The following is a 17,155-nucleotide window of genomic DNA, read 5'->3' on the forward strand; positions in this document are numbered from 1 at the left end:
ATCAGGTACCCACTGCTTGACACAGTGCACCTCAGTTGACCCATAAAGGAGAAAATGAAGATATGCTTGTGGCATCCCAATTGTTTATTTACATTTAACTGTAACACAGTTACAAAGGTTTGGGAAGTTTGCTTTCAAGATTCCTTGAGGGGAATCTCAGCAGCCCTAAAGCTAAAGTCCCCTCTTTGTGTAGTACATTCTTTGTGGAACCTTGTCTGCTACAAAGACGACCATAATTGTGAAATAGAAATAGTGGTCTTTTGAAAACATTACTCAAAGTTAAGCCAAAATTAAGCTTTACAAACTTCTTTAGCGTAAAATTTACTTCCACAGCAGAGAAAGAACACGCATACAAGACCTTGCAGAGAGTTTTTATTGATTTGTTCAATTAAAATGGTCACAGTGGGGAACAAACCTATCAACAAAAGCTATGAAAGAGCCCATTAACATTTCCTGATACTTTTATCTCTAATTATACTGCTTTTTTGTCACATTGTTATGTAAAAGGAGGATTAGCACTACAGTTAAAAACATAATAGTTGAATTTCAAAATAAGATTTTTCTTCTTTAATTTGAATAAGTACTTCTTCTCAGGCACTGCAGCATTATAAATTCTCAGAAAATTGGAATGTAGTTATTAATTTTGGTTCTGTGTCTTTGAGAAATGCATTCAGCAATCCATACAATGTTTCTGCATTCTTGCTCCTTTAACTTCACATAGGCGTAAAATACTCCAAAATGAAACTGATTGTTGAATGCAAGCACGTTCAGCTTTATCTGTGGAAAAGATTAAATAAGCATTATGACAAAATATCAAAGGCAAGTGTGATTTTTAGATGGTAGCTTTCATCATCAACATTTCTGAATAACTTTGCAGTCACAACTGTACATAGGAAACTCTTGAGTAGAAAAATAATTGAAACATCATCTCCAGATTAGTTTTGGTAACAGACTATAACAGCATTATAGATAAATAAAAGACTATGGTGAAAGAACTTATAAATAGACTATTTAAGGGATATTCCATTAAGCAGTTTATATGATATGGGTTTTGGATAGGCTATCAGAACTGACAGTTCTATAACTGTTCATCAAAAGAATGTCCTCGGATTTATTATATTTGAAACGTTAAATCCTTCTATTTTATTTCATTGGAAAGTTGACAGCCATCACAATTCTGCATTTTTCGATGCAGAGCTGAATGATGAAGTAATGTAGAATCAAAAGCATAGTACCTCATTATTGTTTTAAATGTTATTCCACAGCAGTAACTTCCACTTTGATGCATTATTGTTAGAACCTCTTACCTCATGTTCAAAAAATGCATCTTCAAGTGTCTTTTCTCCACTGTCATTCCCTACACCTTCAAACACAGACTTGTATTCCTAGAAGCATAGACATCCGCCCGATGAAAACAACACTTTTGTATTCTGTGCATTACACTGATTTATTAATTAAACTACATTAAGTTATCTTTCTTTATAGTACTCAGATATAGATTGAAATATTCTGTAAACCAAAACTTAAAATCATATAGTCACCAGAAACAAAACAGTGTTTGTACTTGCATTTCTTGCTGTCATTTCCTATTACTTAAGGTAATTTCTTAAAAAAGAGACTGCAGAATGACATGTGACCTTTCACTCCTTTGGATAGAGAGCACCGAACTTCTTGTACAAATAGCATCCATCAGAGCCAGATTTGTAAATGGAGCCAAAAGCTGTACTGTGATCCTCCTGCAGCTGATCGTTTTATTTCCATTAGTCAGATGGATTTAACTCATCTGCACTGATGTTGTACTAAAATCCATCAATTTGATATGTAATGCTGTAATATTCTGCACAGATATGTTTGACTTTGTTTCAGATATGTTACCGTTCTTTGTGATTTTCTTCTCCATGTGTTTGTTTTGTTTTCTCCTATAAAGCAGCACTGCAATGCAGATCTATTTCAAGGGTTAAGCTTTTGCTCCAAAATCTTGGAGGCAGAAACTCTGAAGTGAACTTCTGTTTGAGGAGATTTAAGAAACAAGAGCAGCTTTGTTTATTAGGATATTAGGATATGGTATCATTTAACATGCTAAGAGGAACTTTGTATTGCCCTAGGATAGCAAGTTACCCTGTGTCATCATATCAGAGGCCTATGTGAACTTTCATTACAATTCTGTTGAGATCAAAAGATGTTATGTATTGTATATTCATTCTTTGTTATAGAAAATTAGATTGCTTACTGCATAGTAATCTGCAACACACTTCACTTGCTCGTAGTCATCTGCATTGGCCAACAGATGTAAGCCTTCTGGATAGAGTTTTCCACAGGTTGGGTATAGCTTCTCTCTGTCTTCTTTACTGAGCTCAGTACCAAATGAATTAATAGTGATGATAAAGGCACGTCTGTCTGCCTCAAACTTAATGCGTAAAACAAAGAATAATTAGTGTTGTTAGAGATGTCATTGCAAAATAAATTTTTCAGTAAGCTAAACTATGGAAACTTAAGAAAGAAAACTGTTTATTAGAAACATCTAATTTTACAAATTGGAAATTCTAGTTGGCAAATACTTGTTAAATTTTAACTAGAAAATCAAACAGTGTTTTGCAAGCACAGCTTTTATTTTGTGAATTTTGTTCTGAAAATATCCACTCTGCTATTTCCTCCTTCCTCTACTTACATGACAAGAAGCTGACAACACAAAAATCTCTGTACAGACCATTTGGAGTTTTGAAATAATACTCTTAGAAATAATAATAATGCACATAAGGATCAGTAATCACATGTACTGTTCTGGGATAACTCAGAATAAAACTTGAGTGGGCATTTTGGAAATAAATATTTTCTGGATGCACATAATTAAAACGATAATTTAATTCAGTGAAGAGAGCTGTTTACTTGGTAAGTTAAAGTTTCCAAGTGTTTCGCATAACAGTTAAATCTTTAATGCAGAGAAGGAAGAGCTACTTCATTCTACCAGGGCTAGATGCCAGTAGTACATGAAGTATTTTCCCTGCAGTAACAGACTGAAAGTCATTCTAATGCTTAGATCTTGGGTTCTTCTTTTGTGTAACCAAAATATGACCTGCCATAATTTTAATTCAGACAGTATGAATTAAAAATATGGCAAATTAAATTTATCTTACTCAATTCTGATTAAAATCTGTTCTTCTGTCTTGAAATCTAAAGAGACTGTGATTTTCTTTTTTTTTTCTTTGTCTTCCAAGAACACTGATTACGCATGAAACACTTCTGATTGTAAATAACCATTCAGAGATTTTAGGCAGCTTGCAACATGTCTTACACTGCGAACTTTTGAACTGTTTTGAGCAGAAAAGTACACTTTTCTGTTGAATAAGACTGACACATGCCATTGCAACACTGTTCTACAAATTTAGCGGTTAAGCACATATTCATAGTTCCTACTTCTGTGTACTGGAACATATTGTAACAGGTACCCAGCTGCCCTCTGGCACTGACTTCAGAATAAGGAAGATGAATAAACAGTACAGAAATAATGAGAAGAAAATAAGTGTGCTTGAAAAGCTTTCTAGCTAATGAATAACTGGGCCAAATTTGACTTTCCTTACTAATATGAACGGGCATATCAACCCTAGTGAAACTGGTTTGTGTAAAGATGAATGCTTTTCTTGTTTAACCTGTCAAAGCCATGTAGAAATTAGCTGTTAGATTTGTAGCATTTTATTGGAAAAACATTCTCCTATGCATTTACAAATAATGCTACTGGGCTTGGGTCCTAGTCATGGTGGTTTCCAGCTTGAGTAAATGCACCGGATCAATCTTGACCTTTCAGTTTAACAAATTATTGGCACATGAAATTGTTCATAGTGAATAACACTGTGAGGCAGCTATTTAGTGACTTGGGCCATTTCATTGCTGCAGGTAAACATGGGGCTACAGGATGACAATTTGCTAATTGCCTCAGTTTCCCTACGGAAAACTGAAGGTGTATGTCTGCTACCTGAGAGTGCATGGTGTCTTACCAACAGGCATTACTCCAGCTACAGTGCAGTCCCACAGTTTATTGCGACCTGCAGGGCTAAACATGCAGTGCTTGTTGCCCAAAGAAAAGACATTACCAGTGCTTTTAGTGCGGACAGTTAGTACCATGACTGATGGTCAAGAGGGTGAGGTATTACATACAGCCACCTCATTTTCACAGGGTTAGAATAGATAACAAGTATTATCTTGAGTAATTAAACTTTGACTTTTTCTAAACTGATCAGGTTGCCTTCAGATTACTAAAATATGATAAAAAGGACATCTAGAAAGTTTATCATGCTGGCTAATTGACATTACATAGGAATTTTAGAGAAGCTTATCACAGACCAAACTGTTACCACTGGTATAAGAAGAGCTTAACAGTATGCTTAGCCTGTTTTCCGTTATTAATCTTCTCTCAAAATGAATGTCTAGCCAAAAATGAATTTGATGCAAAATTTGAATACACTGGGACATGTCTTTACCTCTGCCAGCCAATCTCTTCATTTTTATTTTCCAGAAAAGGAATAGTCTCAACATTTAATTTCTGATCAGTTCAACTCATTAAGGATATTTTCTTTAGAACACAACCAAAACATTATGAAATGGTTAAATAAAATATGAGATTGCACTCTCACGTCAGCACATTATTTCTGAAGATGTAATTTAGGCTCATTTTTTCCCTTCAGAGATGAGTTCCCAGGTTATCTTTTTCCCATAATGCAAATTTTTAGTGTGAGGTTGTAAGATCTCAGTGAGTTTTATTCCATCACTTTCCATGGTACAAGTTATGCTGATCCCGAAATAAAAGACTCCTGTATGGGAATCAAAAAATCACTGAATTTTAGGGATCAGAGCAGACCTCTGGAGATCATCTAGTGCAACCTCCTGCTAAAGCAGGTTTCCTATAGTATGTCACCCAGGAAAGTATCCAGGCAGGTTCTGAATGTCTCCAGAGAAGGACACTCCACAACCTCTCTGGGTTGCTCGTGCCAGTGCTTTGCCAGTCTCAAACACTGCAAAGAATTATAATAAACCATGGGGGGAAAAATTGAGCTGAATGCTGAGAACACCATTTTAAGAATTTATTCATCATTTTTTACAATAACAAGATAAGACAGTAACATTTCCTGTGCTGCAGGTATGCTTTGGGGAATAGGAGGTTGAGAATGCTGTATATCAAGGCAAAATTACATTTTAAACTTTTTTGAGTTGAGTTAAAAATAAGTCCTGGAATTTTCTGTGTGACAGTAGATCCGAAGGTCGATCAGCTCTAACTTCAACCATTATTTTTCATGAAAGAGTAAAAGAATATAGTGGCCCCATTAAATTTAAAGATCACTGTAGTTAGTATACAATAATGATGGAATGTAGGTACATCAAGTTCAATTTTGAGCTAGGAAATGTAACTGCCACTTTAATTACAGAGGGCAGGCAAGAGTCTGAGACTGGTAAAATGTGTTTATTCTGCTTTCTGTTATAGAAAAAAATAGCAACTGAATCTCCCTCCTCCCTAGACTAGTTTCTCTAGTCAAGATATGAAAGTCTTTTTAGAATAAAGAGTACATCTAGGATATATCACAGCAAAACACTTTCATATTCAAACATTTGACAAATAGCTTTGCAAATGGAGACAAAAGGAACATGAAAAGCAAAGTGAATTAATTATGAAAGCATTGTGGAGTACTTTAATGTGCAATGAGTTAATTTTATTCTTACCTCAAGAATAGGTTTCATTATTTCTGCTGTAGTACCTCCTTGTTTTTTGCAAAACTTGTAGAATGCCTCAAGATAAGACTACATAAAAGAAGCAGAGAAGTAATTTAAATGTTACTTAAGATCTGGACCATGTAGTCACAAATCTCATTTTAAAATTCTTCTGTAAACTTTCACAATTCTGTCTGTCAATTTGAATTTGAGTAAGTGCTTAATTTGCTGGATTTAGTATTAAAATGAAATTATTTTGTTCTTACTACATGTTTAAATGTTTTCAAAAGCTGTTTTCAGACAAACATTATGCTTTCTTTGCTCTCTACATAATGTTCTTTAGCTCCACTGAGTTTCTCCTGCATAATAAGCAGACGGCTGAAGGAAACTGCACTTACATTGTGAAGGAAGGGATTTGGGTATATGCCATGGGTGTTGGGCCAGTACTATGAGAGTACACAAATTAATCTCCACTGCTCTACGCTACAAAACCCTGGATTAGAGCTGAACAGTGTACAAAGCTTCTGTAATACCAATCTATATAGCCCTCGGGTCTGTTGGGGATTCAGTCCCTTGCACCCACTTCAGTATAGCTCAGCAGGAAGGACCTGAAATATCTCATGGAGTTGTTCCTTCTGTCTCCCTCTCCTCCAGAATACCATCATAGGGAACATTTAGGTCATCAAAGTATGTTTGACACACAGTCTCATGCAGGGAAGCTGTCAGTAGTGATGCAATTAAGTAATTTTTAAGTAGAGACATCTCGGGGGAATCTGCTGTTTGGAATTCTGTGTTAGGTTGTGCATAGTGCTGCCTGACAACAGTGCTGAAATATAATTGATTGCATTGATAGCTGAAGCAGGGGAGAAAGGATATATTAATAATTTAAAAGTCTTTGAAGAATGATCCCCTGATACTTAGAAAAAGAAAGAAATAAATGTTAGATTTAGTAAGTGTAAACTTATGATCATTCACACAGTAAATATGAATCAGATCCATATGTAAACAGAAGAAGTGCCTAATTTATTAGTAAAAGATCATGTCATGAATTGAAGGAGCAGGCTATTTAAGAATCAAATAGACACTGGGAATTTCAAAATATCAGTTGTAAGAAAAACAGAAGTATTTTTTCTTTCCCCTTAATGTGATCAGATCACTGTAAGATTATTTCCCGCAGACTGAGGCATCCCTTTTGAAAGACAAAAATGAAATTGGAGAGAATGTGCTGCGTGGAACCATTAACAGAATGAAATATGTATAGCTCTTAAAGAGACCAGCATAAGATTATTGACCTGCATGCTAATATTTGGAAAGTACCTTGAAATCACAAGGCACAAATTAGATGCACATCCTTACAGCAATATGTTGTAACAATACTAAATATAATTTTAAACATGAATGAAAATTAAACAAAAATGCTCTCTAGATTCAAATCAATTACACATTTTCAGATCACATTTACCATTTATAAATAAACATACGTGCTAGCCAAAAGACTGCTTAGGATCAGGTAGGAGAGATAACAGTTCTGCAGCATTTGGAAGATAAATTCATAAACAAATGCATCCGGATATTCATCTGACATCTACAGCATTTTCACTAATGAGATATTAAATTAGGATTTGGAAGCAGACCCAACATTTGAAATCTCTCCAAGCACTGGAGTAGAAATCAAAGGAGCTGGAATCAATTTCCAGACTTGCCATCAGCCAGGTGACCTTAGGCAGCTTGCTTCATCTCACCATGCTTCTATTTCCCCATCCATAAAACAGGGTTAATGATACTGACCTCCTTTTGTAAGATGCTTTTAAAATGCCAAGGATTATTATTATGTTGCAAGAACTTGCCTTGTACAGTTTGTTGCGCATTATTTCAACGTTCATTTCATCCAGGTCATTTTCTGACAAGCAGTCTTGAAAGAAAGCAGCTAAAAGTAGAGTATATTACATTGAAGTATAAATGTATGTGCTGATAATTTGCAACTGTATAAATGTACATGCTGATAATTTGCAACTCTTGTCAATTGACAGTTACCAGTGTGTGAGCAAGAGTCTGACATTTCTGTTGTATAAGAAAGAGGAAGAGAAATCCTCTTGATTTTCTCCTTATCCCCTTATTCCCTCCTTTCTAATGACAATCTGTTGCAAAGGGAATCAATCAGTGCAGCAGCCAGAGTCCACATCTCCTGAGATCATCAGATGAGAAATGTTAATGAAATCCCTAATCTTCTCTGAAGAAGATGATTTTATCATTAGGGAGATTTTCTAGTGGGGAACGTCAAAGATAACTTTTGACCTAAATCTTGCAGGTATTCTGCATTTGTTAAGGTGAGCACTCTTTCCTAGTTTACCTCTTCCTTCAGTGTGTTTGTCAGAGGCAGAAAGGCAACAGGATGCAACTAGAAAGGAGTGCAGCCTTTGACCCTGACTATCTGCAGATCCTAGTCCTCTTCTAGAACTGTCTGAAGAGCAAGACAGTTTTGAACTGGCAGGCAGGGGATGCGGTTCATTTGTGTGGTTGGGCCACTTAAAAATAGTATATTCATAACTAGCAAAGGCATGCCAATCTCTCACGTCAGTTGGGCTGGCCAGTGCTGCATTAGAGACAATATTGCCTCAGACACCAATAACAAAAGATGGTGTTCAGGGAAAGCATGTGAGTCTGGCCAAGTTTGGAGGTTTCTCTTTTTCATTGTGAAAACTTGCTTAAGAAAGGGAAGAAAAATATTGGACTGAGAGTGGAGAAGGGATCAAAGAGAGAGAACTGTTGGGGGAACACCACTGTCAGAAGAGAAGGACCTGTCCCATGTAATAGAATAATAGAATCTTCGAATGGCTCACATTGGAAGGGACCTTAAAGATCATCCATCTAGTTCCAGTCCTCTGCCATGGGCAGAGTTGTCATCCAATAGATCAGGCTGCCCAGGGCCTCATCGATCCTGGTCTTGAATAACTCCAGGGATGGGGCATCTATAGTTTCTCTGGGCAGCCTGTGCCAGTGCCTCACTTCCATGTCTCTGGAGCAGATATTCTCTGGCCCTTCTGGAGAATGTGTGCTGGAGCAGATGCTCCTAACAGCAGCTGTAGCCTGTGGAAAGCTCACCTGGGAGCCAAAGATACGTGTGAGAAAGAAGAAGCTACAGAAAAAAAACCAACACCATCTACTGACTATCAACCCCTGCACATGTCTTTCACTGCTTTATTGGAGGGACTGGACTGATCTGGAGAAGGGAAAAGGGAAATGTCTGGAGCTAGGGAATGGGAAAGGAAGAGAAAAGGTGATTTTCCTAAGTGTTTAAATGTTCATATCTGTGTTGTTTGTCTCTTTCCCAATGCTCAGATCAGGATTCAAACCTACATATAAGGCAATATATTAATTTTCAGAGAGTTGATCTGTTTTGTGTACAACAATGTTTTTCAATCTTCCTCTGTCCCACTGGAGGTAGTGAGAGAGCAAGCAGTTGGGTGGGAGTCTGGCTGCTACCTGAGGCCAACCTAGCATCCCACCACACCTAGTTGGGAAGCAGGACACAAAACTACATACAGTACTCAGGATGAGGGTATGCAGTTCTTTCTTCCATGATCAAACCCATTCAGACCCATCTTATCTGTACCCTTCCCAACAGTGGCCACTTTGAGAAAAATTACATCCCAGTTTCTGGGTACAATGTTCTAAGCCCTCACTTTGCTTTGCCTTTAGATTTATTCTTTCAGGATAGGATTGACTCTGTGCTTTAATAATGCCCAAATGCTCAGGGGAGAGATTCCAGATTCTACCACAACATCTAATATTCATTAGTAGATGTCTGTTCCTTGCTCCTTAGTGAGGGATAGGCAAGATTTCATCTTACGTGTTTTAATTATAGATGCAGGTGTGGAAATAAAAATCTATATGCTCTAACAGCAGCTATACTTGAGTATAAAGATATCCATTACTCCTCTTGAGTAGCATGTTTTCTTTGTGTCTGCTTCCCAAGACTGATATAGAAGTTGTTAATAAACGTTGCCAGAAAATGTCTTGCACGCTCCTCCTGAAGAACTTGATCCAGTTGATCAGCCAATTATTTATGCGTTTCGTGTTACCAGAACACAGCACATCCAATGGAAAATGTGTTAGTTGATCTCAGCTGCTCTTAAGAATACGAAATTAGGAGTTTCAAGAAGCAAATAAGAAATAATTTAGTATTCCTTACCTAATGGTGTGTCAACCAGAATTGCATTGAACAGCTCAGTGGGGTTTGAGGCAATGCTGACTGCTTCCATTTGCTCAAAACGTCCCAGTGGATGACACTTGGGAACAAGTTCAGCTATGGGTCGTTGGTGTAATGTGCCAGTTATTAAAAGAATTACATTGTCAATCATGTAGCTGTATCTGTATTTGAAAGAAAAAATAAAAGAAATGAACCTTAGCTTTGTAATTAATTTTGTCTTGAAAAAATATAAAAGCCAGATTTAAGTTATTAACAACACAGATGACAGAAATGACTGTCGTATTTGCAGGTTTGTACCTTCACTCACTATCACCACCTCATTTGTCAAAACCTGAAGCTTTTAAATAGCTCACTCTGTGACCCAGTTTTGTTTTTAAACCATGTGACTGGTTTGCAAAGGACACTTAACCAAAAACAAACAAATAAAAGGAAACAGAAACATGAATGTAATAAGCATAACAGCTGTGAAATGTAGATTTGATATAATAAGTGACAGCATATGGTGTCAAAACATAAACCAGCTGACTAAGCAGCTTCTCTAGTTTGGGATTTTATTATAGAGTGCACAAGAATCTAGGCACTAAAACTGCAGAATCCATGTAGATGGACCAACCTTTCTTCTCTCCCAGCTTTAAAAAGAGAAAAATGTGTAGAGGTTGTTTCAATTTTCTTCTTTATTGATGACAATTTTTTTAGACGTTTACTATGAGTTTCTTACTAGTGTTACTGTCAGAGACTGTTAAGAGTTTTGTCAGCAACTCAGAAATGGAAATATGAAGGCTATTCCCTTAGGACACTTGTAATAAGGATGCTACTCTTCAGCTGGCATTGTTGGTTCAGAACACAGCTAGACACACATAGAAATTAACATGATCCCAAACAACATCTGTGACAGAGATGAAGGATCTGGTGATATGTAGTTCAGTGACACTATGGTTTTGCTAAATATCTTGAACTACTGTCTCCATCATTATCACAAAACAGCTGTGGGCAGAGGGTATGTACACGTTTACATACTCATGTCAATCAGAATGAGGAAAAAAACTTGTCATTTTCACTTTCATTTCTCTGAAACAAAACCTAGATATTGCTTGGATACAGGTCATAACTGTCCCAGGGCAGTCTTTAGTATCCTCTTGGTATAATAGCCGAAAAAGAATTATTTTAGTGTTACGATAAAAGCACTGCTTGGAAGTAAGCTGAACAGTTTAGTGGCCTTGTCAGAAGATCAAGGGGAGTAAATAGTTAAGTAAAATATCCTGGTGACATTTCACTAATCCATGTTGTTATGCTGTTATAAAGCAGAACCCCATTCTTTCCTTAATGTTAAGTCATTTATTTACAAGTTTTGTCTGTTTATAACTGCAGGGAGATCAGAACTTTCTCTTCATTTGGCTTCAAACAGCACTTGTGCTCTTAAACAAAGCTTCTTGGATTTAAGTACCTTGCAGCAAGTCATTATTTCAGTGTTTAAATGGTATAAAAAGTATGGTAGGCATACAGTTTGTTCTTTTCCCCTTCAAACGAAATCTAGAGCTTACCATCTTCCCAGGAGTTAAATCACTGTGCTGGAAATTGTTAATCTTTCATTAATCCTCCTCACAGACGTACTTTTTGCAATGCTAATTTCTGAATTAAATGATGATTGAAAATAACAATAGCTTTTCACTACTCCAGACCCATACAAGGTAAGGAGTCTGCTCTTTTTGTGTTCTTCAAAATAAGTATACAAATACTATATGTAAATGTTGCCATATCAAAGTAATTCCACTGTTTTGAAATTTAATGCAAATTCCAGAAGGCTGTATTTACATTGTTTTAACCTGAAGCTGTGTTCTTGTTTTGCATCTATAATTTAAGCAGTGTGGTAACATTACTTACGTGATAAAATTCAGAAAAGTAGCGAGTGGTTCAAAAGCATGGTTTCTGAAGTAATGAAACTCTGTGAGCAGCTTTGTTTTCAGTTTATCATCAATGGTGGAAATCATGAGAGGACCAGACTCATTAGCAAGGAAGTTGCCATAGTCTGTTGTCTGTAGATGTAACTTCAGATCTGGAATTAGATTCAGGGAAGAATAAACTGTCACTGCTTTGATACAAACCAAATCAAATAACTTTTAGCATGTTCATTTGTAAGGTTATATTTTCATGTGAAGGCTCTTTTCAAACGCTATTGCCTTCTACTTGTAAGACTCATTGCCACAAGAAACCAAAAGTAGTTGACAGCTTTGTTGGAAATCTTACTAGTAAATTTAATTAACAGTTACACCAGGCACGGTGTTAATTACTGCTTTCTCTAGCTCCTTCCTAGTCAGCTTTGTTCATTGTTTCAATTTTAAAGATGTTTTTGGGATGTCACTATTGCTCCATTATAATGTGTCTGTTACTTTGTGCTCCTATGTTAAATATCAGTGGGAATCATCCTGTGGATTAAGATCTTCAGTTTTCATATGAATCATTTAAATCTCATGTGAGACTATAATTTCATGTGATCAAACTGCCTGAAGAAGAGAGAACTCATCTTGCCTGACTTAGGCTCATCTCCAAATGAGATCTTCAGAAGACTGCCTGAAAGGGCATGGTTATACTCCTTTAGCTTTTCTGTTTTGGCTTTGTCTGATCTATGGCTGCTGTTAACAGATCCTGAGAAACTGTTCCAGAAATTTGGGTTATCATGACATATTCTGCCAGGGCTCTCAACCCCAGTAGCTGGAAAAAAGAAGAGTTGATTCAACAAGGTTGAAAGAAGCTTTTATAATAGCAAAAATAAAATAAATAAAATAAAGTAAAATAAATAAAATAAAATAAAATAAAATAAAATAAAATAAAATAAAATAAAATAAAATAAAATAAAATAAAATAAAATAAAATAAAGAATCCCTGCGATGGCTATTTTCCACAATGAAATGAAAGCAAAGATATTAATCAGTTCTTAGCGTTCAAAGGGGTTTAGCACTTCCTTTTAGAAAAGGCCTTACTATATTGTGTAATTATGTCTAAACGTTATATGAAAGCTACCGTAAATTACTGGGATAATATTACGAGGTTTTGGCATCAATTATGATTAGATTTCCAGATAAAAGCTATAGAGATGTTTAGGGAAATTAACTGCAACACTCACAGTGGCTGAATTAAAGGTGTGCTTATAAGAGAAGTTAATATGAAGTTAGTAAGGTGTGCACTTATTAGTATAGTAACTATACTCCCCTAAATCCCCATAGGTATACTTTATTAGTATGCAGTAAGGTGGCCTACAGTGAGACTTCATGCAAAAATACGAGCACATTGCAAGTTCTGACTCCTAAGTCCGCACTAAAACATTGAGGTAGATCACCCTTAGAGCTCTGTATGTGGGTTCTGCTTCCACCTCAGCTCATTCCAGTGACTACAACAGCACGATGCTTTGATAGGACAGCTGCGCTCTGTTAATGCTCTGGAACTATTAGCACTTCCCTAGATCTTCCTGCAATAGACAGAGGTCATGTTACCAGTGTAAAATAATTTCAGTACAGGCTTCCATCCACAATTAAGCAAAAATTACAGAATGTATGTCTAAGGGGAACTAATGCTCAGAGAGTGGCTGATTCAAGTTGAGTGTGGTTAAGATAGAAAAGTCCTGCAAGAAGTTGAACTGAGTGTTAGTCCAAGATCTTGGCATCAAGCATGTGGAGTCTTGTGTGACTCCTGACTGTGGCAGCCAGCTGCCATCACATCTCAGTTACGCTGTTATTTCAGCCACTGCATGCTGGCATTCTAGCACAGCAAGTCAGTAACTTGCTTTATCGAGGTGGGAGCAGAGCTGGGCTGCTTATCCTTCTGTGACTTAGTGCACATTCTAGAGAGCAGCATTTGTTCTGTCACACAAGAAGTCAAGGAAAGAATAATGCACTGAATTTAAAACCTTCTGTATTCTACTTCAAAGAGTGTCAGCAGCATTTCCTGTGAAATAGATGATGCCATAGGGTCAAGCTAGCAGCGGGCCATGTTGTAGAGCTTCTAGCCAGAGTAGTAACACAAAAGGCAGCTCCATGGAAATAATACCAATTCAATCAAGCCCAAAAGAATATCTAAGTTAAGCTGAAGGTATCTTTGCCTCTCTGTGAGGCCCTGAATTGAGAGGGCACAGTGATATCAGAAGCTACTCTCCTTTTTCTCTTTCCCTCTCACTGTTATACTTTCCCTGTAATTATCAAGCAGATGTCAAACTCCTTTTTTTTTCTCGTGGTTCTCCTGTACTGACATTATGGTTTCTCCTCTAGAGATACGAAAACCACTTTGAAATTAAAAGGTCTTTTTGATTCTATTTATGGCTTACTTGGAGCAGTTTTGATTCTGTTTCTGCCTGTTTGTTTTAGAATATTTATAATATTTTAATCTTAGTCCAGTTTTTTGTGGTCTGGTGCAATGCCACAGAATGCAAAACGGTGTCAGCTTATTACATTTCAATATGAATTCATGAATTAAAGGCACTCTAGGACAATTAAAATACAGTGCTACAGCACTAATGCATATGCTGGACCTTTTAATTGGAAAGAAGATCCAGGGTACATACATAGAACCATACTCTACTTTAGAGGTAAGGGCCTGTTTTTTGTTTACCGTACACTTGTTATCCAACATGATATTACAGCATCATGCATGTGCCAAGAGGTGTTTGCCTTTAGGCCCATGTGCAAATCCATTGTTTCTCAGATTTTCATTATATATAGCATAGTTGGTAAATAACTGATGGGTGCCTGCTGTCTGGCAAACAGTGCTTCAGTGAAAGGGAAGTGATAGTGGGTACTACAGATGACCTTCTACGCAGGTTGGTGATGGCTGCTCTTTCTGTTGCTAAAATGCATTTGCATTCTAAAATTGAATGAATATTAGAAAAAAAGACAGTTCAAAAATAAGGAAGCCCCTACTCTTTCAAAGTCTTAATGAGAAGATGATATTACCTCTTTGTTGTAATCTGCCCATAAAGAACTTTGCATGCATAATATTGAAGGTTCATATATCTCAGAAATGTTATGAAACTACCTGCTGTTTGTTAATAACTTCCTTGTAAAATGACTTAAAATAGTTTTCATTGTCTTGTTGAACAGAAGCAAGAATTCTGTGGGAATGGAATAGGAAACTACATTCAATCCTGTGTACATCCAAACTGCTGTTATGTGAAATGGAGAGTTGATACAGCTCTCCAGCTTATCAGCTGAAGAGGGCACATGCACTTGGTCAGCTGATGAGTCTCTGGATCCTACTGACTGCACAGAGAATCTCTTCTTTAACTGTGAGAAATTTTATCCAGACGACAGCTAAATACCCACACATATCTATTTAAATGTAGTTGTTTTAATCTGGAAGATTAATGGTGTGCAGCCTCCCAAATTTGTATCTTAATAGTTAGACTGCCTCAAAACTCTGTTGTATGTGTGAGTCAACAGGCTCTGCACTTCTCATTTTCTCAACTCTATCACTGCATAGACAAAGCAGCTCTGAATAGAATGAGCTTATTAATTCTTGCTGTTTCTTTTTCATACAAGTCTAGTATCTCTGTATTATAGATATGATTTCAGTATACAATCATAGCTATTATTTGAAGTCAAGGAAGGAAACTTCATGTTTCTTTAGAAAGGTGATTTTTTTTTCTGTTGCGTTTTTCCCTGCCAAATGTCTAAGGGTGTGTCATATGATTCTTGCACAAGTCTGTCTTCATCAGGCTGTGACCAGTCTTGGGCATAGAAAGCTGTTTTGGAAACTACTGTGTGTTTTTTTATTACTGTGACAAAGTCACCTTGTGTGGAAAAGAGGGGTGTGGGGGGGAGGGAAGAGGAGTAAAGCTTATTCCTTTCTCCCTTTAAGCTTGTTAATAAGTTTTCTACCTTTGTGACATCTACTTTTCTCTGCTGAGTAAATAGAACATCCCCCACTGTTCTCAAACTTGTGAAGTAATAAAGTACTAAAATTATATCTTTCATACAGAGATTCAGTGTAAGCTTTTAATAAGATTTTGCAAACTATTTTATCCAGCTGAAGTGATACCAAACTTGCACAGATCTGTCCAATGGTTAAAGTCTGTGAGACTGCCAGTTTATCAGTAAACTAGAAACTCCCCCATCATCTTGATTGCTTTGCAAATCAATCTACACAATTCTGCACAATAATTTCAATGGAAATCTGTTAGCTTAAGCATGAGAACATTTCTTAAAAGGAAATCAGAGTTACGTCTGTATTTTAAGATAAGGCTCTCAACATTCTTTTACCTTCTATTCTTCAGTGGTCCAAGGAACAGTATTTCTTCCTAAATGAAAGAAGACAGCAGACTTACCTTCTAATGTCTCACACTGTGCTAAATTGACATAGTCTGCACTAGTCAAGATCCCGGCTTTGAACCCTCGGACCAGCCCTTCCAAGTAGCCATGGTCCACATTGAAGTAAAACTCTGAGTATCCCGGCATGGAGGAAAGGAAATTCGGTCTCTCTGCTGGGTTCTTGATGTTACTGAGTATTTGCCACCAACTGTTTTCCTCCTCTTTGAAAGGAGTGACAAATAGTCATTGCTTTCCTGCCAGCCTGTGATTATGTTTTACCAACTAGTTTCTTCCTGTTTCTTGCTCTTAGTTTATGTGGTTCCAGTACAGTTGATGCTTACACAACAGCCACCACGTAAACCCAACACCCTCCTGCCAGAGCCAGAGAATTAGTCTGTTATTGCAGAAAGGGAAGCCAAAAATGGAGTATACATTGTTTGTTGAAGATCAAACTAAGCACTCTGGTTATTATCCACCCAGATGTGGAAATAACTCCTATTTTTCTTTCCTCTTACAAAATAAATGCTATAAAAATGGGAATCTTCATTTCATTAATGCAAATTATTTCCTGATTTTGATTAAAAATTAAAGTCAAAACTGTGTTGAATCTATCAGTGAATTTTATATATTTTATACTGAACTGTTAAGTCTTCTGTCTTTCAGGTTTATGTGCCCTGGGGCTGCCTCTTCAAAGTGCTATGCTTCTGTAATCAACACAGAAAGCCTTTTGTGTTTGTTTGTTTGCTTGTTTTCTCCAAATTCATTATCACATGCAACATATGTCAGCAGGCTTTGCTGGAAGGGAAGATCTCACAGTATTCTGTGCAGTCAGATGGAGCTCAGGAGCTGCGGTGTGGTTGAAAGGTCAGCCCCAGAGCTACAGCAGCAGCCCGCCATCTGTATCTCAACACTGAGGCTCAGTTTTCGGTGCTTTAAGATTTTTGATGCATGGTGC

General features: G+C 36.9%; 1 protein-coding gene across 1 annotated transcript; it reads right to left on the reverse strand.

Annotated features, from left to right (window-relative positions):
- Window positions 1-355: 355 nt before the first annotated feature.
- On the reverse strand, window positions 356-16,487 carry ATP6V0D2 (ATPase H+ transporting V0 subunit d2). The gene is made up of 8 exons (XM_015855898.2): window positions 16,218-16,487; window positions 11,789-11,960; window positions 9,890-10,068; window positions 7,545-7,624; window positions 5,710-5,787; window positions 2,231-2,407; window positions 1,308-1,385; window positions 356-777 (listed from the first exon to the last, which is right to left on the reverse strand). The coding sequence occupies exons 1-8, from the start codon at window positions 16,345-16,347 to the stop codon at window positions 616-618; spliced, it is 1,056 nt and encodes a 351-aa protein (XP_015711384.2). The 5' UTR covers window positions 16,348-16,487; the 3' UTR covers window positions 356-615.
- Between the last annotated feature and the right edge of the window lie 668 nt (window positions 16,488-17,155).

Source organism: Coturnix japonica, chromosome 2 (assembly GCF_054131305.1).
Source record: "Coturnix japonica strain WE chromosome 2, WE-NBRP24, whole genome shotgun sequence".
Lineage (NCBI taxonomy): Eukaryota > Metazoa > Chordata > Aves > Galliformes > Phasianidae > Coturnix > Coturnix japonica.

What these genes read in the sequence shown, in the direction of transcription:
- ATP6V0D2 (XM_015855898.2), bottom strand. Translation starts at nt 16,347, where the DNA reads ATGCCGGGATACTCAGAGTTTTACTTCAATGTGGACCATGGCTACTTG. An exon ending in ACTTTTCTGAATTTTATCAC is followed by an intron (nt 10,069 to 11,788) that starts GTAAGTAATGTT and finishes TTTCAAATACAG; the next exon opens with ATACAGCTACATGATTGACA. An exon ending in GTGTTGCAGATTACTATGCA is followed by an intron (nt 1,386 to 2,230) that starts GTAAGCAATCTA and finishes CTATGCTTCTAG; the next exon opens with GAATACAAGTCTGTGTTTGA.